The sequence below is a fragment of the Peromyscus leucopus genome, chromosome 22 (assembly GCF_004664715.2).
Source record: "Peromyscus leucopus breed LL Stock chromosome 22, UCI_PerLeu_2.1, whole genome shotgun sequence".
NCBI lineage: Eukaryota > Metazoa > Chordata > Mammalia > Rodentia > Cricetidae > Peromyscus > Peromyscus leucopus.
In genome coordinates, this window is record NC_051081.1 from 51,398,440 (window position 1) to 51,420,769 (window position 22,330).

The 22,330-nt window shown below is 47.0% G+C and overlaps 1 protein-coding gene across 2 annotated transcripts in view; it reads right to left on the reverse strand.

Moving 5' to 3' along the window:
- The window catches only part of Pxdn (peroxidasin), a 78,148-nt gene that overhangs the window by 36,797 nt on the left and 19,021 nt on the right, over nucleotides 1-22,330 (reverse strand). The window contains exons 2-4 of one of the 2 annotated variants that reach the window (XM_028883133.2): nucleotides 6,464-6,535; nucleotides 5,553-5,624; nucleotides 1,394-1,465 (exon numbers count right to left, since the gene is read on the reverse strand). In XM_028883133.2, coding sequence (XP_028738966.1) covers nucleotides 1,394-1,465; nucleotides 5,553-5,624; nucleotides 6,464-6,535 — 216 coding nt within the window. The remainder of the gene's footprint in view (nucleotides 1-1,393; nucleotides 1,466-5,552; nucleotides 5,625-6,463; nucleotides 6,536-22,330) is intronic. The other variant, XM_028883134.2, reaches the window with a different exon arrangement.

A 22,330-nucleotide genomic window follows, 5' to 3' on the forward strand; every position in this document is an offset into this window, starting at 1 on the left:
GAACTCTGTTCCCAGCCACACTCTGCACAAACACAAACGTCAGATAGAGCCCTAGAGGCCTGAGTCCTTTTTGACACACTGACCTGCTCCTCTGATCACACCTGCAAGGGGTCCATCGTCCCCTAGTCTCACTACAGCATTCAGTTCTCAGAAAGAAAGCCATACCCCAGCAGCAGCAACCTGTCTCCACCAGTCTGGGTTTATTTTTTAAATCCCCACTGTCTCGGGATGCCGCTCTTGGTCACCAGAAAGCTCTACTGGCCATTTCATGGAAGCCACTCAAGTCCTCTTGCTCTTTATTCCCCCAGCTGGGCTCCTTCCCTGGACTCCCTGCCAGGTTAGCACCATGATGACTTGGTGAAAACAGAATGTGTCCCTTTGTAAACGTCTACATCTGTAAAGTCTCTAGGTATTTCCAAGAGTTTTTGCAATAACCTGGATTCCTTGTTTCATCTGTCTGGAGCCATTTACGCAAGGCCTTACAAACCTCTTCTGAACACGCTCACGCCCCTTTCTAGGCTCCCAGACCCGCCTGCTGACTAATTAAGCTTCTGTGTGGATACAGGGGCACCATGTGGCTGCTGCAGCACATGGACGGCCCTGCCCACGGCTGCCCTGACCCAGCTGTGCCAATCCTCCAGTGCAACACAGCAAACAACAGACACAGGACTGGAGTGCCAGGCTACTCCTGCAGTACATCTAACAGCCGCTTTCCATCCACGAAATTGCAAACCCAAGATAGCCTGAAATCCCACAAGGACTGCCTCAGCTTACTGAGTCAAAGGTCACTAGCCAGACACATAAACCAGAAAATCCTTCGTAACTTTACTTGAATTTTATGCCTGAAAAAAAAAAAAAAGAAACAAAAAAAAACCAAAAAGCCCACAATGACTGATTTTATAACAATTCCCAAGCTCAGATGGCACTTTGGCACACTCAACACCACTAACTAGAACTACAAGGGGGTAAGGCTTGTGTTCTCCAGAACAATGACACCGTGACTGGAACCGTACGTGGCCGTGAACACAGATCCTGTCCCATGCTGGACACTCCTACCACAAGAGCCAGTCTAGCTCGTGCTTGTTTGCGTCTGTGTCTCCACCACCGTGTGAACACCCAACTTCTCACTGTTAGACAGGAAAGCCAGCTATGTTCCTGTTCCTGCAAAGGTGAACGCAGGGCCAGGGTCTGATGCGTAGAAGAAACACAGCAATGTCTGCTCTCGGGTGGGCGCAGGGGAGCGAGGTGGGAGAGGTGGGTGAAAAACGCCCACGGCTGCTTCTCCTCGTCATGCACATCCTCCCTGCACCCCAGGAAGTACAGACATGCATCATGCAATCAGTCATCTCTCCCTGCGGGAGGCAATAAGGCAGATGGCATGGAGGACACTTACAGTTGCTCTAGAGAGGCAAGTCCCTTAAATGCTTGCCTGTCAATTGACTGGATCTCATTCTTGTACAAATAGCTGAAACAAGAAACACGGAGGAGTATTAGCATATACACGAGCGCTCAACTCCAGGTGGGAGGTTCTGAGTCGACACACGGAGAACAGTTTAGAGTCAACGCCTGCATGGGGGTACAACCAAGACATTACACTGCAGGTACCAGTCGCTTCTCTGGGACTTCAAGGTTCAAAAGCAAGTGGTCCACAGATCCTCCTACTGTATCTACTGATGTCCTGACATCTGCTTCAAAGCCTGGGGAAGATAAAATGATTTCCCTACACATGTAAAAGGCATTGACTGTAAGATCAAAACCAGCACTTTCTACTAAACAGAAATACCAGCACAGCTCTGGAAAAACAGGGGGTTGAAGGTGTCTTGAATTTCTTTCCCACCCAGAGCCCCATTCTTATACAGCAGATGCAATCCTTTCCAAGAGCCATGTGTGCTACAGGGTCTGTTTTGGAATGGCATACCGTCCAAGAAAGGACCTTAGGTTTTTTTTAAATGGTCTAAATTAAAACAAATAATCGTATTTCATGACAAGGGAACACTGCATGATGTTCCTCACTCAGTGTCCTCCAACGGTCTGTGGGAACATGACACAACTCTTCTTCCATAGCTTCCCTTGTCTGCCTTGGTCCTGCATGAAGAGTGATCGAATCCGAACCCCTGATCCTCTACAGAGAAACCTGGCTCGGCACGGGTGAGGACTGCTGCCGTGAAGTACCACGGGGTCCTGAAGGAGCCACCTAGCCTGTGTGCTGGGGCTACCTCAGTGTGACTTCTCAGCATGGGGACATGCCAGGCCTGCACTGCCCCTCATCACCCAGTCCTCAGCAGTCACCCTGGTGGCTCTGGAGGGTACTGTAAGATGGCTCCCCTGCCCCCTGGGTGGCTTGTCTTCATTGGTGACACAGGCAGAGGTCAAGTCAAAGGCAAATGTCTCCCATGTTTCCCTGCCAGGTGAAATTTACATTTCAAGACGGTGGCTCAGCATCTAGCATTACTACCTGTTTCCACGAACACACGTCAAGTGTGTGTGTGTGTGTGTGTGTGTGTGTGTGTGTGTGTGTGTGTGTGATGAAACTAGAGAGAATATCATGAGAACAGAGAATAGTAGAATGATACGCTTATAAGGGCAGGCAGGGATAGTGAGAGGGGGTAATGATGGAGCTAACAGAGTTTAATACAAAGCAGAAGTCAGGGTTGAGGGAAGTAGGGAACCAGCTGGAGAGGAGCCACACTGAGGGAAGTGGGGTCTGAGAACTAATGAGAAAGCATAATGACAGATACGTATGAAGATGCCATAATAAAGCCCAGCCCTTTGTGTGCTAACGTTAATAAACATTAAAAAAAATAAAATTGAAAAAACCTGAATAGCAACTAACAAACAAAAAGATGTGTAAGAAAAAAGGAAATAAAAAACAACAACTACCACCCAGCATTTTCTGCCTTAATTCTTGGGGTATAACATGTCTAGGATCAGATCAGCATTCATTGTTGTCTATGCAAGACCCCACTTCAGGGGACTGCACCTTGTCAAAGGGTCTCAACCTCTTCCCTCTGTGGAAATCACTCAAGTGGCCCCCAAAGAACCACGAACTTTAACACAAACCATCCAGGACCCGCCCGTCCCCACCAACAGCCCAGCACCTACACCAAACCCACATCAGAAATCGATCCTCTTTGAACCCATGTACCCAAAGACTCAATCTTTCTGCGTCCCAGTTTCTTAAATGGACCGAGTTAAATAATTATGTACAAGATTTTTAGGAAATACCTGGTACATGTCAACATCTTAGGCCTGAGTTACCACTGACTCCTATGTCCACTTCTAAAGCAAAATACCAAAGAATGTTGCCCTCTACTAATGCAGAGAGATGGAGTCCTGAAGGGTGTGTGAAATAATTAAATCCAATGAATATATATGAACGTGTGATTATAAAGACACTGGTGTGGGGTTCGGGGGTACAGCTCAGAGGTAGAGGGGTAAATCTCTGGATTTCCATACCCGGTACCACAAAACAAAAACCTTTAAAAATAATGAAGACACTGGGCACAATGCATTTCCTTAAGAATAAAACAACAGTTGATGTTCTAATAATTCATTGTAACTTCTTATTTTACATGTTCGATCCTTGTACCATGAACTCTATTTCAAGTACCCATCTCATCTTTGGGAAATAATTAAATGAAGTAGGTGGCCAGTGCCTAAATAGAAGCAACAAAGGTCCAGGAAATAAGGACTACCCACAGTTAAAAAGAAAAACAAACAAACAAAAAACCCAAAAAAAACATATCTTAACCAAATAGCCACAAAGCTGAAATAATAAATTTTAGAGATATTCTGTTTCCTTTTTTAATATGTATGTATGTATGTATGTATGTATGTATGTATTTTATGAGGGTGCTGGATCCCCTGGAACTGGAGTTACAGGCAGTTGTGAACTGCCATGAGGGTCCTGGGAATTGAACCCTGGTCCTCTAGAAGGCCAGTCAGTGCTCTTAACAGCTGAGTCATTTCTCCAGCCCCTAGACATACTCTTAAACACTTAAAATACTATTATTATAATGATTATCAAAGTACTCTCCCAATGAGATCCCAGGGAAGTGGAGGAGGAAGCCATCAGGACCTACGCAAAGCCGCAGGAGACATTAAGCTCCAGTCCTAGCCGCCTGTCTCCCGTGTGACCTGTCTCTAAGGAGACCTACTGTCCAGACCCCACTCTAAGCTGTGGGAGGGAGAGGAGAAGCCAGAGCATGGCCGCTTGGAAGGGAAGCAAAGGGTAAGGCCAGCGAGTATGATGTAAAAGACATCGTGGGAAACGGTACCCCAGACTTCCTGAGACTGAGTGCATTCTCAGAAGGAGAAATAAAATGAAACACAAAATGGTTAAAAATACAGAGGCACACACAGCGATGCTGGCATCGGGTGACGCCATCCGCTTTCCAGGAAATCACGGCTCCCTGGTGGACCTTGGACTGCAACAGCAAGGTGGGTCAACAGCAAAGGGGAAGGGCAGAAAGCCTGTCATCCCGGCTTCAAGAATAGGCGCCAAAAGTCAGCGTCCTACGCCAAAGAAGCTGGGAAGGGGCTTGCACCAACCCTTGCACTGAGGAACATATATTCCAGAAAACAGAACTGTAGGGAGGTCCACTGACGTCTGAAATCAAAGCAGATTTCCAGTACACATCAACACTGGGGAAAAAAAAACTGTCTGGTTTTAAAAATCAGCTCTAATTAAAGGTGCTTACATGCGATATGGTATCGATTTCCCCAACAAAAATAACGGACAAAATGGCTCACTTTGGGAATTCATCTAAGCCCTAAAAGAATCCTTCACATTTTGGACTCAACCCCTAGAAACACCGAGACTTTTCCTCAATCCTTCCTATTTACAGTAAGTGCCTGGGCAGGGCACTAAGTCGATGCAAGACAGGATATTCCTATGTGACCCCAGGCTATCCTTAAACCCCAGGTGGTCCTTTGCCTCAACTTCTCAAGTGCTAGACTCACAAACACCACTCCTGGCTTTTTAACATTTTTTTTTTAAAGAGTGATGATTTTCTAAACTTCAGAGCTGACTTCAACAAGCAGGAGATGATTCAAATGATAAAAGTGAATATTCAAATATAAAAACACTTAACCAGATAAAAATAAGATGAAGCAAAATCAGGAAGATGAAAACATTACCAGGAATTAGTGACACTCCAAAGAAATTAGTAATTCATGGTCATAACCCACTTACAGATGAAAAAGCAGCTGAAACCTCATATTACAAAACACATTTCCCCCTCTGTATATATACCCCCGGGAGGCCGGGCCTGCCCCAGCAAGCTGTGTACACTGCCCGCCCCCTGGAAAGTCAGAGTGCCCAGACCATGGCTACCAAAGGCAGTACATATGTGAATGTCACTCAGCCCACATCACCTATCACTTTATACAGATGACGGCCAGTTTTGGAATTTCACTCACCTAAAAATAAAACCATCTGGGATGGGGTTTTTATAGTGACTCACACACAGGACACATCTTGGTTCTACACTTAAATATTCTAAAGGCAGGTAGCCCATGTTTGTGGGGTAGAAAGCTGCCCCATAACTTACAGGTATTTTAAGTTCTCTAGGTCCTCAAATGCACCGTTGGGAATCTTCTTGATCTGGTTATTGTTGAGAAGCCTATGGAAGAAAATGCCAACAGACATGTAATCCAAAACAAAAATGCTTCCAATTTTACTAAGGAAAGCTGTTTCTGTAGCCTTGGAAGGGTCAGAAAATGACGAAATAAAGACCTTACTGCCGGCAGCCATTAAGTCCCAGCTCAGGGACCAGCTTGAGTTACTAAGGTCCCCAGATCTCTCTCTTGCCACTGTCATATACATTAAAGAAGTAAGTCCTCCCTCCGTGACACAGGAGTATGCATCTTTAGCCCATCACCTTTCAGAATCTTGTTCTGACACGACTAAGGGCCAGTTTGTATAGGATGTATGTCTCTGAGGTTTGCCATTCAATCTTCCACAGGATGAGGAACAGATCCATCTCCCACTCTGCCCTTCAGGGCTGGAGTGGTTCCTGATTCACACACCCCTAGGAGCAGCTTCTCAGTGTCTTCAAGGTACTTCAAAGAGCCTGGAGTCTGTGGTGGCTCCTTGTTGCCCTGGGAGATCAAAGCTCTGTGTCATAACTCAGTGGCTCCAAAGCCCTGTCTACAGCCAGCCTGAGCTCAGATGATTGTCCTCCTCAGCCATACAGGCGAGAGGTGAAAGCAAGTATCCACTGAGGCCAACCCAGGCCGCAAAGGGAAGTATGAAGTGGGAGCTAGTCCTACAGGAAGTCTGGGTGTGCTGGTCTACACGCAAAGGGCAGGCATTTCTCCACTATCCCGGCTTCTATCACTCATCCTCTATAACTGTGGCAATCAGAGGACAGCCACAGCATTTGACATCTACCTACAGGTACACAGTACAACTGCCTTCCTTTTTTCTCTCACTGGCTACCAACTAAATGTTCTAACTTACAAGGTGTTCAAGTTCCTCAGCCTCCTGAATGCCCCGGGCTGGATCTCTCTGATTCTGTTGAACCGAAGATCCCTGCAAAGAGATAGGAAACGTATTTTAATGGTAGGAAATGCACAGCTGCTCTCCTTTAAACAAATGACTTCAAGATGAAAAGATGTTTAAAAATGTCATCACATAGGCCACCATTTCTGGGTGAACTCTTTCATATAAGAGTACTTTTTTTTTTTTTTTGAGTGAACATTACACACAAGAAATCTGTTTAACCAGTGTGAGTAGATTAAAAAAAAAACAACATAAAAAATGACAGGAATGAATGCCTTACACATTCCACCCTCAGCCAAGCCCACTGAACTTTCTACTTCCAGAAAGTCTAGGTCTAACACGCACAGGTAGATCTGTATAGCTTCGAGGGGTCACGTCTGCTGTGAGCATAGAAACATTTAGCCTTCACCAGCAAGGACATGGGCTGAAACAAACTGAGGGACAGAGTTATCTCCATGAATTTAACCGGCTGCCTCGAAGCACAAAGTCGTCTCAACAGGGGAATGGGACAAAGGGCCATCCTGTGCACAGACTGCGGGTTGGTGTTTCCAAACAAGTATATAAGCAGAGTTCTGCTTAAAGTAGTAAAAGCGATCCTCATTTTCCCTGGAGAGGGGCGCATATGTAGGCAGCAGCACACAGGAGAGCACAAAGGAACTAACTTTGGGCTGGTCAAGCCAAAGAGGGTCTATGAACCCCGAAGGAGCTGAGCTCAGAGCAAGTATGGGAAGATTTGAACCACTCACACACAGAGTCACAAGCCCAGAGACAGGACAGAGTCGGGTCAAAGGCCTCCAGGCAGCGAGGCAGTGACAATGTGCAGGCATTTGCCTCCCCCTTCTCAGGAAGCTCATCTCTAGCTTCAGCTGAAAAGTGAATTTATATAAATTTACTATAAATTTATATAAATTATATGGCTCAAGAGTAAAGGCACTTGCCACCAAGCCCGACAAACCAGAGTTTGTTCAATGGGACCCACATGGTGGAGGAAGAGAAGTGACCCCCAAAAGTTTTCTCCTGACTTCCACAAATACACAGTAGCACAGAGGCACTCATACAATCCACACACACACACACACACACACACACACACACACACACCACACACACACACACACACTGTAAACACCTAAATTTACACATGTAAATGTCACTGAGTAATAAAGAGAAACCCACATCTTTAATAGGTCGTCTTAGAAAATTAAAATTCCTTCCTCCTACTTCAACAGGGATTTTGCTGAGGATTGAACTGTGTTTTCTCAGAATTCATACATATAAATCCTAACCCCAGTTCCTCCGGGTATGGCTGTGTATGAAGATGAGGTCTTTCCACAGGAGATCAAGTTAAAAGGTAGGTCCCAGCCCAACAGTCCTTGTAAGAAGGGAATCAGGGAGACAGATACACAAGGATGCGGGGGAGCTACTCAAGGTCACAAGTCTACCATGAGGGAAGAGGTCAGGTGAGGGAGGGAAGCCCCTGATTTAGGGTTCCGGCCTCCATCCGAAGCTGTGCACATCTGGTTAAGCCACCCAGTCAGTCTGCAGTACTCTGCTGTCAGCCCTGGGATAGAATAGGAATCGTGGGATAACTCAAAGCCAGAGTAATGAGAGGTCGATTCTCCTAGAATGCCCTCTGACCTGAAGTGTTCACTGTCTCTAATTACCTTGAGCAGATTCAACAAATGCCAGTCACCTGCAGAATCAGTTCCAGTTCGTGGTTGAAAAGGAGACTTCACAAAATGTATCTGGGTCACGAACGTCACGGTTTAGCTGAGGAGCCAGCAAAGGGATGTGGTCCTTCTTGCTACTGTCAAGTTTTCCAGGTGAAGGGCAAACCAAGCTTGCTTGCCTTTCTGCTCCGAGAGTAGCACAGCTTCATTCCAGCCTCCAAACCTCTCCTCTGTGGGGCCCGTTCGGTTCTCATGTTTACCAGCAGGTCTAGAGATGATCAGGACACGCTGATGCATCTGAGATGTCTGCACTTGCTGTGCTAGAGGTTTTTACTTGGCCCTGCTCTTCGGCCCATGGCCAGTCGGCCTATTCTCTTCTGGTACTGCAAAATCTATAATATTGTGTTTCACTTTAAGTGGGGTACGACGACTTTTTACTTTCTCTGATCAGTGGCAGTCTACATAGATGATAAGTGAGATTACAGTGATAGTGGAGAGTCAAAAAGAAGGGGTCCACAGGTAACAGATCGGTGGAAGGGAGGGAGCCAAACGGACCAACTGTTGTCAAGAAACGCAACCTGGTTAGTCAGGCTTTAGCATGACGTCAAATGCAGGGAAGAAACTCTGACCTGAAGCAAGTGCCAGGCGCGTGGCATCTTCTGGAAAATGTGCTGCACATCACTACTTCCAGTCAAGAAAACATGCTCAACTTGGGAAACCAGACACACACTATCTCGAACTCATCAAATTCCATTTCAAAGGACAACGTTGCACGATCACTCTGAAGCTAGAAAGCCACGGATGATGGCCAAAGGGTTGGTCAGTGAAGATGAAGTCTAAGCAGGGTAAAGAGAAAGCTACGAAAGGCACGCTCCCCAGTCTGGAGTTGGGGCCACCAATCCTTTGGTCCTGGGGACGGGGGGGCTGGCTCTGAGCACTCGGCCCGGGCTTTGATGGCTGTGGTGACCACATACTAAAATCTAAGTACTAGACAAGCAGAGTTGGATAGATGCTATCTGAGCTGTTCCTTGTTTTATAATGTGGCAGCACCTTAGTCACAGTGCATTTCTGCTAGACAATGCTGGTGCAAGTTCAGAAGGCGATTTCACAAGTTGTATATAAGCAGCTAAGGACTGCCAGTCTCAGGCTGATGCTAAGAGGGTCAGAGTGTCCCCTCTGAATCCAAAGGGGTGGCAGGGCTCTTAACTAACAAACTGAAACCTCAATGAACCAAAGTGAAGTTCCAGAATGGGGAAAGGGCAGCTGAGATGAAAAGCTCACTCCGCATACCTTGCAACACACTTCGTGTTGCAGAAATGGGACCTTGGAAGCCAAGCTGAACGTTGGAGGATACCCAACGGGAAAGACAGGCTTTTATCCTTGTACACTTGTAGGTTTTCCTGTCTGATGATCACAGCACAGGACAAGAGCTAAAATGGGCATGATCAAGGGGAGGAGGTCAGGCCGACAATTCAGTCTACATGTCCACACCTCACGGGGACACCGGAATAGCTTCAGACACTGTCATCTTGCAGAGGAAAGAGAGGGACAGATGGCAGACTTCTAAGCTTCAACTCAGAGACACACTATGGCCGCCGCCGGATATTCCAGGAGGAACCAAATGCCCCTTCAAGGATGAGCCGCAAGTTCAAGGACATGCAGACACATGACTGGGCTTTATTTCTCCCGAAAGAATGCTTATGTAAGGGGCCACAGGGAAGGCAGTCCCTTACAAGGGCCCTGCGGTGTCCTCAGTCATCAGCAGTGGCGGTGGCAGCAGAAGTGGTGGCAGAGGGGACGTTCAGAAAGGAATTCTGGGTCTCACCCAAGAGCACAAAATGGGAACTTCGGGACAGCGCAGTAGTGTGTGTTTTAGCAAACTCTCGGGGGGAAGAGAGACAACGCTCAAAAACAATGCCCTTCCCTCTGCTAGGAAGATCACAGCACACAGATGTGTTTGTGCATGTGTGTACGTGTATGATACGGAAATGGCATTCACACACGTGCGTCCCCTGGTGTGCGGCCGCAGCAGCATTTGCTTCTTTTCCATCCCCTCCATCTACTTATCACCACTGAGCAGTCTAAGTGTGAGCAGACCGACATTTCGCATCTGCACATGCCTCTGGAGACAGACCATAGAGAACATGAGAGTGTGTGTGTCCTCTGCCCTCCTCATCACAGATTCAGTGCGATTCAGTTGACACTGAGATTCTTGTTTTTAACATCATAATAAATAGTTCTACCAAAAACTCTCACCAAAAAAAAAAAGAAACCATGGGCCTGGGCTTCAAAACTAAAAAGCACTTCAAAGTATCTTCCTGGCTCTCAGTTCTCACTCTCCTCCACTGGGCCAGGAGCAGGGGACCAGGAGCAGGGAAAGTGTGCCAATGGCCATGGAGTCACTGCTCCCCACCCACTTGCTAATGATCAGGCCATCTGGTGCCCACCCTCATGGTTCGGAAAAAACACTTCCCAGCAAGTAATGAATGTCTCAAACTTCCCCCATGAAGTTGGCATGAAGCAGGGATGGAGGTGGATTCTAGAAAGTTCTGGGAAGGCCATAAACAGAATGATTACTTAAAAACATCTTTGAATGTGAACCTCAGAGAGAGTAACTATGAGTGTTCCCCTGCCCCCAGGATCCATACCCCAGAAAAACCCTTACAGCAGCTCTTCATGATGAAGAACACCAGTTTTTTGTTTTTGTTTTTTCTAAACCCTGGATGCTAGATCATAAATACCAATAGAAGTGAGACCAAGGAGCATACAATAAAGGACACAGATCCCAAGTGAGCAGCCTTTTAGACAGGAAGCTCCATGAACGTTCATCCTGAGTATCGCCTGTACCGCACAGAGCTCAGGGATTCACCCGGCGACAGCACAGACCGGGTGTCAATCTCTCTGTTAGGCAAGCTTGATACTTGAGTATCCCCAGAATGCACAGGCAGTCACCCAAAGGCTCCCCAGATGGTGATTTGGGGGCAAGATCACGGCTTACCTCACAGTTCCCATCTGGCTACCATGGTAGTAGCCAAGGTTCCCTTCTGGAGAAGTGGCCCTGGGATATTAGGTTAAGGAACTAAAGGCCGTTTGTGGGAGTGGAGGTGGGGTGTGGGTTGTGTGTGGGAGGGGATGGAGAGGAGGGGAGGGGGGTGCAATTAGAGTCAGGCCAGAGGAAACTCCCTTACATGGCAAGCAAGCGCTCAGAAACTAGAAACTGCCTAAAGCCTGTCACTTTGTACACAGCCAAGGGAGAAATGCAGCGGGTGGGAATCGGGCTTAGCTGTGAGCAGATTCCTGCTGGGAAGTTCCCGGCAGACTTAGCCCCTTCCAGACTCTCCTGTCCCGACAGCACCTTTTCTCCTCTTCCCCAGGTTACAGCACTGGCCTTCTGAATTGGCACGGCCCTCTGGGGTGCAAAGAGCTTCAATCAGGGTAAAAAAAAAAAAATGAAATAAAAAGTTTCCCATTCCAGCTCAGCATTAGACTACAGAGAGAGTCATTTAGAAAGCCAGCAAGGAGTTTCACAGTCTGCCTTGCTTTCAGTGTTTGCTTACTTTTTCCATCACTCCAAAATCTCAACTTTAACATAAAACCTACCAGACAGCAACACCTAATGCTTGAAAAGACAATCTAGTTCAGGTTGGTATTATACATCAAAACCATAATGCATGAGGCCAGTGAGATGGCCCGGGGTGTAAAGGGGCTGTGGCCAAGCTTACCACCAAACCTGACAACCCAAGTTTCCCCAGCCCCACAGGGCAGAAGAAGAGAACCAGCTCACAGTTATCCTCTGACTTCCATAAGCATGCTATGGCACACAGGCACACACATACAAGTGCACATGTGCACACACTAAATAAATAAATGTAATACTAATGCTTAAAAGTCATAATTCGGCACACATCCATAGAACAATAAAAATAAGATGTAAGATTTTTTTGTTTGTTGTTGTTGTTATGGTTGTTGCTTTGGAGTTTGGGGCAGTATGTGTGTGCACACAAGTATATGCAGGTGAACATGTATGTGCTGTGTGTGGAGGCTGGGGTTACAGGGAAGTACATGGCCACACCTAGCTCAGGTGCCAAGGATCTAAACTGAGGTCCTCATGCTTACACGTAAGTACTCTTATCCACTAAGTCATCTTCACAGTTCAAAACCCAAGTTTAAACCTTTCTCTGCGAAGCCTGCCTTAGAATCGCCTTCCACAGTAACTTAGGAGGCGCACCCCACTCAACGATGCTTACCTGAAGCAGAAGGAACTAGCTATGAACAAAAAAAGCCATATTTAAGGACTGAAGCATATAAATTTCATTACTTCAATCTTCAATAACAGAACTTCTACAACAATGTTGGGTTTTTTTTTTCCCATTTAAAAATGTGCCATGTGTTTTCATTTATTTTTCAATTTTAATATTAAGAAGGATTTGGTCAAAAAATTAAAAACAGTAAGCATCTTCTGTTTGGTCTGAGAACCAAAACTCCTTTGCTCACAGATGAAGAACCTTGACAGCAGCACATCAAACCACATACAGTTACTTTTCAGGTATGAAGACCCACAGCCTGCACCTCACTGTGGGTTTTGCTTTGCATTTTAGTATTTGGTACTTGTTTCTACCGGCAAGAGCCTGCAAATACCCCCACAGAGCTGAACTGAATGCATGTATACTTGACATGATTGAATTGCTACTTTCTCTTCACAGCCTGGGTTTTTTTTTTTTTTTTAATTAATTTCAGTATCTTTACATGTTATAGAAGACTTCTGATATTACTGGTATCACAACGTCAAAAGTCACTGAGTACAAGGGCAGTTAACCTTGCTTTTCTGCTCTCCATGCATTTGAGAGTGAGTGTGACTTGTGAATTTTCAGTTAACAAACACTCCTCCAGGAATGTAAGCTTACACCACTCACCTAAAGGATTTAATGTCTCCTCTCTTTATAGAGGAGATATTTTAAATACATTCTACTTTTTAAAATCAGAATTATGACAGGACAGGTTCAAGCTCCGTCTCCTAGCATGACCCTGAGTACACACTATGACCAGCCTCAGACACACCAGCATCTCATCATAAAATGCTGAACAGCTACTTAATGGCAGCTGAATGAGAGGTGAAAAACAACATCCTAAAACTAGACCTCATGTTTTTCAGCAATATTTGGCTGTACTAAAAGAATTTCTAGCCGGGCGGTGGTGGCACACGCCTTTAATCCCAGCACTCAGGGAGGCAGAACCAGGTGGATCTCTGTGAGTTCGAGGCCAGCCTGGGCTACAGAGTGAGTTCTAGGAAAGGCGCAAAGCTACACGGAGAAACCCAGTCTCGAAAAACCAAAAAAGAATTTCTACCCTCTGTGCTTATGAATGAATACCTCTTAATAGAAAAAACAATGCTAAAATCTGGTGTTTGATAGTGAAAGACAGCATTCCCTATGGGGAATAACACAGAAACCAACTCGTTTTGTGTCTGTCAGGATGTCTTTTGGCGGAGTCTGCCACAGCACACTTACTTTTTAAATGACTGTGACTGAACACCTTAGTCCCACACAGCTCACAGATGAGAGCAGCATTTACAAGCAGGCCACCGTAGGACAGCAGGAACCAGAGAGCATACAGAAAGCAGAGGCCTGGGAACAAGGTTGTCTTGGGACTACTGATGGGAAGAGGAACCGTAGGGATGGTGGATGCTTACAGAGTGGAAGGGGGGGAATTAAAAAAGGTTGCTGATGGAGGGCTGTGTGCTGAGGGAGCTGTGGTGTGACACCCCTTTCTTGTCTCAACGACTTGGGGCTCCTGAGCCCTGCTGAGGATGGATCTTGAGGTGTTAGTAGTGAAAGGAACTTCAGGGAACCCACGCATTGTTTTTTACAGACCACTGCAAACCACGCCTGCAGCTGATAGGGAATCCCTGTGGTGTAAACTAGCAAACTGTTTGCCCAGGGTTGGAATGACACTTATGGAAACTGAGAAGAGGGGAGGGAGGGACAGGGCAGGGCTGAGTATGTGCTGGAGAAAATGCATGTCTCAGGAGGAGAATCTGGAGTCTGAAAAGTATGCTCCTGAACTGCATGGATGAAGGTGAAGGAGGTGGGCACGGAACTCCCCAGGCTGCACCCAGCAGCTTCCTGCCCATCTGCCCACCTCACCTGCCCTGAGGGATGTGCTTAAGCTTCATGGCCATTGCCATTCACAACCTTCCCACTATGGGTGTGTGTGTGTGTGTGTGTGTGTGTGTGTGTGTGTGTGTGTGTGTGTGTGTGTACACATGTGGAAAGGTCTGAGGACAACTTTGTGGGTAGAGTAGGTTTTCTCCTACTTTTACCTGGGTTCCAGAGATCACATTTCTAGACATCTCCTGGCAGTAGCTGTCAGAGTCCTTTCTGAGCTCACTAAATTGTGTCTGAGGGTGATATGGGGCATCTCCTGACTGAAACGATTCATCTTCAACGATCTGTGCAGGGGTAGCAGAGGGAGGGCACAGTGGAGTCCGCAGGTCTCTGCCTGCAGGTCCCCCAACAGCAAAGCACGGCAAGGAAAACGGGTCTTCAAGTGCAGGAGGACGATGGCCTCAACCGGAATGCCGAACTGTCCTGCTGATGGAGAGTTTGTTTCCCTCCACCCACAGCTCTCCATCAGCAAACCCCTTCCACTCTGTAAGCATCCATCATCCCTACGGTTCCTCTTCCCATCAGTAGTCCCAAGACAACCTTGTTCCCAGGCCTCTGCTTTCTGTATGCTCTCTGGTTCCTGCTGTCCTACAGTGGCCTGCTTGTAAATGCTGCTCTCATCTGTGAGCTGTGTGGGACTAAGGTGTTCAGTCACAGTCATTTAAGAAGTAAGCGTGCTGTGGCAGACTCTGCCACGCACGATGGGCAGGAGGCTGCTGGGTACAGCCTGCAGTTCCGTGCCCACCTCCTTCACCTTCATCCATGCAGTAGTTCAGGAGCATACTTTTCAGACTCTGGATTCTGCTCCTGAACATTGCTGTGGGTTGAAGTCATGCATTTTGCTGAGACCTGTAACATCCAAGTGTGCGTGCACGTAAGCAGATCCCTTCTTCTATTCAAATGTTAAGAGCTCTTTGAGATAGGGTGTTTGGAACAAAATCCTTTCAAATGATTTAAGGAGAGGAATGTTTGACATTGTGACTGACAATCCCCCCCCAATGCCCAAGGTACACCCTTTCCTATTAGCTCAGCATGGAAATCTCCGAGGGGCATCTCAGATGCCCTGGCCTTCCTACGTCCAGCTGCAGGAAGGTGTAACTAGACTTCACATCCACTTCACCTCCTGCATCCTATGTTTCCCCATCTCCAACTCCATCCACCATCCCCTAGACTGACTCCAGTGTTCCTCAACCCACAGAGGCCTGCTGGAGTCTGTATCAGGGGTGTCATCAACCTATCGATGGCTGCCGTGACTGCTGCTAAGAAAGCAAACGACAAAGCCCTTCCTCCTCCCTCCCTCTTTTCTTAGGCTCCACACCCAGCCCTAACCCTCTCCACACTGCACGCAGGCCTCCTCCACCCAGCAGTCAGACACAGCTCCTGGTGCCAGGGCCTGGCACATGATGTCCTCTTGACCCAGAAGCATTCCTCACTATGTACCCTGTGAACTCTCTGTAACCACAACAGGTCAGGAAAAGCTGGATCTAGTCTGGCAGGCTGTTACAAAAGCCATGTGAGGGCTAGTGTGGTGGTGCATGCATTTAATCCCTGCACCGTGGAGGCAGAGGCAGGCGGATCTCTGTAAACTAGCAGCTGTGGCTGTTTGAAAGAAAATGCCCCCAAAGGGAGTGGCATTATTAGGAGGTGTGGCTTTGTTGGAGAAAATATGTCACTGTGGGGATGGGCTTTGAGGTCTCTTTTGCTCAAGCTTCCCTCATTGTGACACTGAGTCCACTTCCTGTTGCCTTCTGATCAAGATGAAGCCAGCACCATGTCTGCCTATACGTTGCCATGCTCCCCGCCGTGGTGATAATGGACTGAATCTCTGAAACTATAAGCGAGCCACCCCAATTAAATGTTTTCCTTACAAGAGTTGCTGTGGTCAGGGTGTCTCTTCACTAACTAAGACAGCAGCCATGTTGGTCTTTATGCAACAAGTTCCAGGCCAGCTAGGGCTACATAGTAAAACTCTATCTCAAATGAAAGAAGAAAAAGAAAAGGAAAGAAAAAGAAAATTCCTGATAGGGTTCTGGATGGACTCCACTGTGACTTTACATACACTTCTGGGGTTCTGGGGCTCTGGAAAAGAGTGAGCCCAGTTAGTGAACTCCCCACGAGCCGAACAAAACTTCCACGTGAGCAAGCACTGTGATGAGGCCCTGCCGAGGTGTTCAGGCATGCTAAGAATTTGAAGCCACAAGGCTCAGCTCTAAGAGAAGAGCTCTGTGATGTACTCATTCATGAATGAGCTTCTTAAAAACAAAACCAGGCTGCCGAGAGGTCTCAGGTGGTAAGACAGACAGTCTGAGTTCAACTCCCTTTTCTGCACAGTGACATACATACAAACATATACACATGTACACATACAGTAAATAATAAACAAACAAACACTAGAATAATTTTTTTTTGAGACAAAACAAAAAAGCTCAGCAAAGTTCTTAAAGACTTAAAATCTGGACGAGCATGAAAGCAGCTTGTGGCTCAGACCCTGCTTAGATGAGCTGTTTGTTTCAGGGTTTGGGTCCTGGTGATGGCTTTTAAAAATCGCATTTTCCACTTTAAGCTTTTTAAAACATAACTTTAAACTGTGAGCCGTTCACTTTCAAAAGGCAGTTAGTCCCAGTGCCAACTGTCCCCAGGCAGGGGTTTGCATCTAAGCCCTCAACTCCAGGTTCTCAGAAGCCCCTGAGTCCAGCTGGGCTACAGCCCCAGACTTCCATCATGTCCTAACAAGTTCTCTAGCAAACAGTTACAGGGGAACTGTGTAACCACAGCCCCGCGGGCACTCCCAAGTCACTCCTAATTTTTCTGATCCATTAAACAGATACATCCAATTAAGGTGTCTTTTTCTTTCTGACAGTAAACCATAAGGAAGCTTATTTTAAAACATTATTTGGCACACATAAAATTTTACCATTTATTAAAGACGAAAGTAAAACTGCATGCAAATGAGACAAATGCGTTTCTTTTCACTACTTCTTATTATGCAGGTACATAAGGGCATTTATACACATGTGCACAGTGTGCTTTGGACATATTCCTGCTGCACTCCTCTACAAGGCCCCTCCCCCTCTTCAACCTAAACCGCTTACTTCTATCACCTGTACGTGTTATTTTTATGTATCTACAAAGTCCAGGGCCCACAAATGAGAAAAACATGCAACAGTCTTTCTGGGGCTGACTTAATCCACTCAATGACTAACTCCAGTTGTATCCATTCCCCTGCAAAGGACAGAGCTTCATTCCTTATGGCTGAAGTTTTTTCCACAGATGCGTTTTTAAGTAACCCCACCTGCATTAGCAAGTCTTTCAAAAATTGCGTTGCCAAATACAAGCAACCAAAATGCAGATCTACTTTAACAGCAGGCTCCCCTGCCTTCCGTTTAGACAGCAGGCCACACGCCCAGCTCTCTCCACACTTTGTCCATTGACAACAATGCCAGCCTTCCAGTGTAGAGAAAGAGCGAACCCCACACACACAGTGGGGTGCCTCTGCATCAGACCAGAATGCCTGGGTATGGCAAGGGGAGAATATGCCATACACAGCAGAGAAGCCAAAGGTTTTTTTGTACCCTTGTCAAAATCCCAGGGAAGGGAATTGTGTCCATGTGCCTAAAGCAGCCATCTGCCAGTTCATCCTCAAAAAGATCACAGACACTTCATAGAAGGAACATGAAGCCCTCAGTGCTTAAGAATAACTCGTACCCTTGCCTGAGTGTCCAAGACAATTCCTAAGACTGCTGAAGCGCCCACCAAGCCGGGGGATGGAAATGACCCAGGAACCCTCATCGGAACCCTGCCCCAGCAGAAACAATGAGCCTTGTCCTGGGAACACAGGGGCACGCCCAGCCCTGCAGACTGGGAAGAATAGCCCTTCTTAAATTATCTTCCCATCTCTGCTGTGTGTAAACCCAGTAGCTAATATTTGCTTTGGATTCCCTACCCTGCCGAGAACTTCCAAAGGCCTGGACTGTTCCACAAAAGGCTCATCCTTGGTCTCTACATGGTTCCGATCAGAGAGCTCAGTGGGAGAAAAATGTGTCTCCTTTTCTGCCAGGGTGTAAGGCTCACAGAGCTAGCATGATGGAAGAGTTCCTCACCTTCCTCTCAGCTACATGGACCTCATCCCTGACCTGACAGTCCATTGGAGGACTTCATCTCCAAGCTCCATGACCTCTGCCTTTGTGCAGTCCCACCAGGGGCCACACCTCCCATCTATCTCTGGACTGCCATGAAGCCTTCTCCTGACTGAAGTGATAAAAGTCCTTAGGATCCCCGAAGGATCTTCAGTCTACCTTTGCATGGGCGGGATGGACTTCACAAGGTTCTATTTCTCACCCAGGATGGAGCAGGACACACATACTGAGGAGATCAGACTGTGCCCTGATCTAAAACGACTCCATATGGTATAAGACAACAGCTTCAGGCTGTGACCCACCCTGGGTGACGACTTCACAAAGCAGCAGTTGGCTCCATTTTTAGTGAAAATGCACAGGCAAGACAAAGGCACTTGTGTGTGTGTGTGTGTGTGTGTGTGTGTGTGTGTGTGTGTAGAGACCACTCAGCACCAGCCAGGAAGCAAAGACTGATAAATAACTTTCTCAAGTAAAAAAGTTGCCTACCACCTGTGAACTTTGATCAAAGTAAACTAAGCACATGGCATATCCAAAGTCTAGTGCCAAAAGTAAGTAGGCCCCCAAACCTCTTATACACACCACATAAAACCTCTTCACCTTCAAGTAGAGGAGTAGCACACCAAGACTGAACAGCTAGCAGGATTACCCACCAGTTGTCTCAAGGCTTATTCTGAGAAACTGTTGAAGCAGGGGGCATCTATTTTTCCTGCCCATGATACTCAATCCACTTCAAGCCAACTCCTGAACCCACTGTTACCATGACCTACGTTGGACAACTGTGCACTTGCATGGCTATAAGCCCTGCAGTTCCATTCCTAAAGACCTCAGATCTGGTCCGTACAGACTTCCCTGAGGCTGTGTGGGCTCTCCATCTCTGTCTTCAATGCAGCTTCTTTAACCTGTTCATAGCCATTGTATAACCTAAATATAACAGTGTAATGTGTGTTCAGAGAGTTAATGTTATTATAGCATTTAAGACCGGAATAAAAGAATCTGGGCTCTGTGATTGACAATGGCATGATTATCAAGTGAAATCAGAATTACTTGGTGAATTATAGAACATACATTCTCAGCTTTCCACTCAACATGGGGCCCCCGAGTGGGGTTAGGGAGGGAAAAAACCCCAGGGTGCTTGCTTCTGCCTTCTATGCCAGGGGAGGGCTGAATGACAGGAGCATCTCGAGTTCACACTTCCAGACCTAGAGTCACTGTTCAGGACCCCTTGGTGGTGTTTTCTTACACCGCCTTGAGCTGGCTAATACAAGTGGTATGCAGACACTATTCCAGGTCCTCTGCCCTCCACACAGCTGACCACTGCTGCTTCCTTCCCGCAGACGCTCTCCAGGACCTTCCTTCTGTGGCTGCTGTTAGTAGCACTGCCATGGGGCTTTCTGTGCAGACCACTTTCCGTTTATGAATGCGTCTGTCCCTAAGAATTACTGCTGGGCCAGAGGACGAACAATAGGCCAGCTGCATTTGGAAGTGATGTCAATCATGTCCACAAACTTACCCTCATTTTCAGGAATCTGGGGGCATCCACTAATCAGTTCTAATCAGTAATACTAGGCATGATGCTGCTCACCAGGGGGTGGAATCCAAGCTCCTTCCCAAAGTGACATGGGCCAGGAGCTAAGGAGGGGCACAGTCCGGTGCCAAGTCATGACTTTGGCATCATGAAGAAGAGGGCTGAGAAGCACAGACTGCAGGACAGGGTTGCTGGTTCAACAGTCAGCATTGACAGCCCCCCCCCCCCCCCCCCCCCCCCCCACCCCCCCCCCCCCCCCCCGCAGGTGAGGCGTCACCACATCAGTGCAGGGACAGCTTGAACAATGGAGAATCACTGGGATCTCTTGTTTCCAGCCCAGAGCTTAGATATAAAGTGACAACCATGTACCTGGACCTCAGGACAGAGAGTGTGGCTCTAGAGATATCATTCCACATTCTGACAGCAGAGATAGGTCCCACCCCAGTAACAGCTCCTAGTCTGATTATCCTCCCAGCCTGAGAACATGGTGCTTTAGCACAGCTCTCTTCCACACACAGTGAGAAAGCTGCAGGTCCTGACTCTGCCTTGGGGAGAGACTGTCAGAGCTCCTGCACCCAAACCTAGCTGCATGTTCCTGACAGACAGCAAGGCCTGGGTTTCCACTCATCCGAGCCATTCTTCTGAGTTGCATCTCCAATGTGCAACCCTGAAGAATGAGGCAGTATTACCTCCCTGCCCAAGAGCAGACTGTCTACCATTCTCCATGGAAGTAGTGACGTCCTACCTGGCTAGGCTGGGTTCAAATTAACAATACTCTTGACTTAACCATAGGAATGACTGTGAATTAACCCCCAGTGTCTGAATCTGAAACCTCCCCCAAAGGCTCACATTTTAGACATTTGTTCCTGGGATGGTGGAATTATTTTAGGAGGCTCTGGAACCTTTAGGAGTTGGAAGCAGTAGGTTACAAGAGGCAGGAGCTTAGAGGCTATCCCTGGTTCCAAAGCCTTTGCTGTTTCCTGGTCCACATGATGTGAGGAACCTCTACAGTATGGCCCTGCTGCATGCCCTCCCTGCAATGACAGACTGAACCACTCTGAGACTGTGAGCCAGGTCCTCCTTGCCAGGATGGACTGCATCCTCTGAGACCATGATGTATGCCCTTCCTGGAATAATGGACTGTACCCTCTGACATCATGACCCAGGACCTCCCTGCCATGATGGACTGTTCCTTCTGACACCATGAGCCAGGGATCCCTGCTGAAATGGACCATACCCTCTGAGACTGTGGGTCAAAATAAACCTTTCCTTTCTCATGATGTGTCACACGGTTTTGCCAAAACAACCCAAAAGTAACTAATAAAACCCCAATCTGATAGGTATGCAGCTCATATTAAAAATATACAAAGCTGGGGATCTATTGATAAATTCTGAAGAGCCAAGTTCTATCCCAAGAATCATGTAAAATCATGTAAAAAGCCAAGTTCCAGATCAAGGAGAGACCCTCCCTTAAATAAAAAGGGAAGTCACCTGAGGACCAACACCTGAGATTATCCTCTGGCCTGCACTGAAAATGCACATAATATGTGTCCCTACACACATAAACACACATACACACAAGTTTAGAAATAAAAACATACGGTGATTTTATATATATTCTGTGCAAATGAAACTCACTATGATATGCGCCGACTACAATAATGAAAGAGCGGGAAATGGAAGCTGCCCCGCACCCCAGCATCTCCTGCGCAGTTCCGAAGAAACAGCCAAACTGATAACACACAATGGCTAGCACGGTCACATGGGGATTTCTCAGCAGGCTGTACACTGATTAACATCCTTGTGTTTGTGATTCTCTTGTTCATTCACAGATAATTAGGGCAGCACACACACAAAAGCTGGGCCACACTGGTGCTGAGGGGAGAGTCTGACCTTGCGTATCCCAGCAGGCAACATAGGAAGGAAATTATACCCAAGTACAAAAATCAATGGATCCAGGACAACACTGAACCGACTATTTAGGGGAATCAAGATGCTGCTGAGATTGAGGTAATAGCAAAACTTTTCACGTTAATCATAGATAACACAGCAGCTGAGCAGGGCAAGAGCTGGCTCTATTTGCTTTTCTGACCTCCCTGTAGCCCAGGGCACAACTTTAATGTACAACTCAACAGGACAGTCAATGAGTTTCACCCTACTTCTCTTAGCTCATGCTTTCAGCCTGCAGAGGCCTTTGTGGACCCTGCTCAGCACTCAAGTACCCACAAATCCTCTTGGGCACACGTTCCCTACCGTACACAGATACACTCCCCTTTATCAGAGTTACTAAAATTGAAACTGGCACAGATCAGCAAGAACAAAAGACAAAC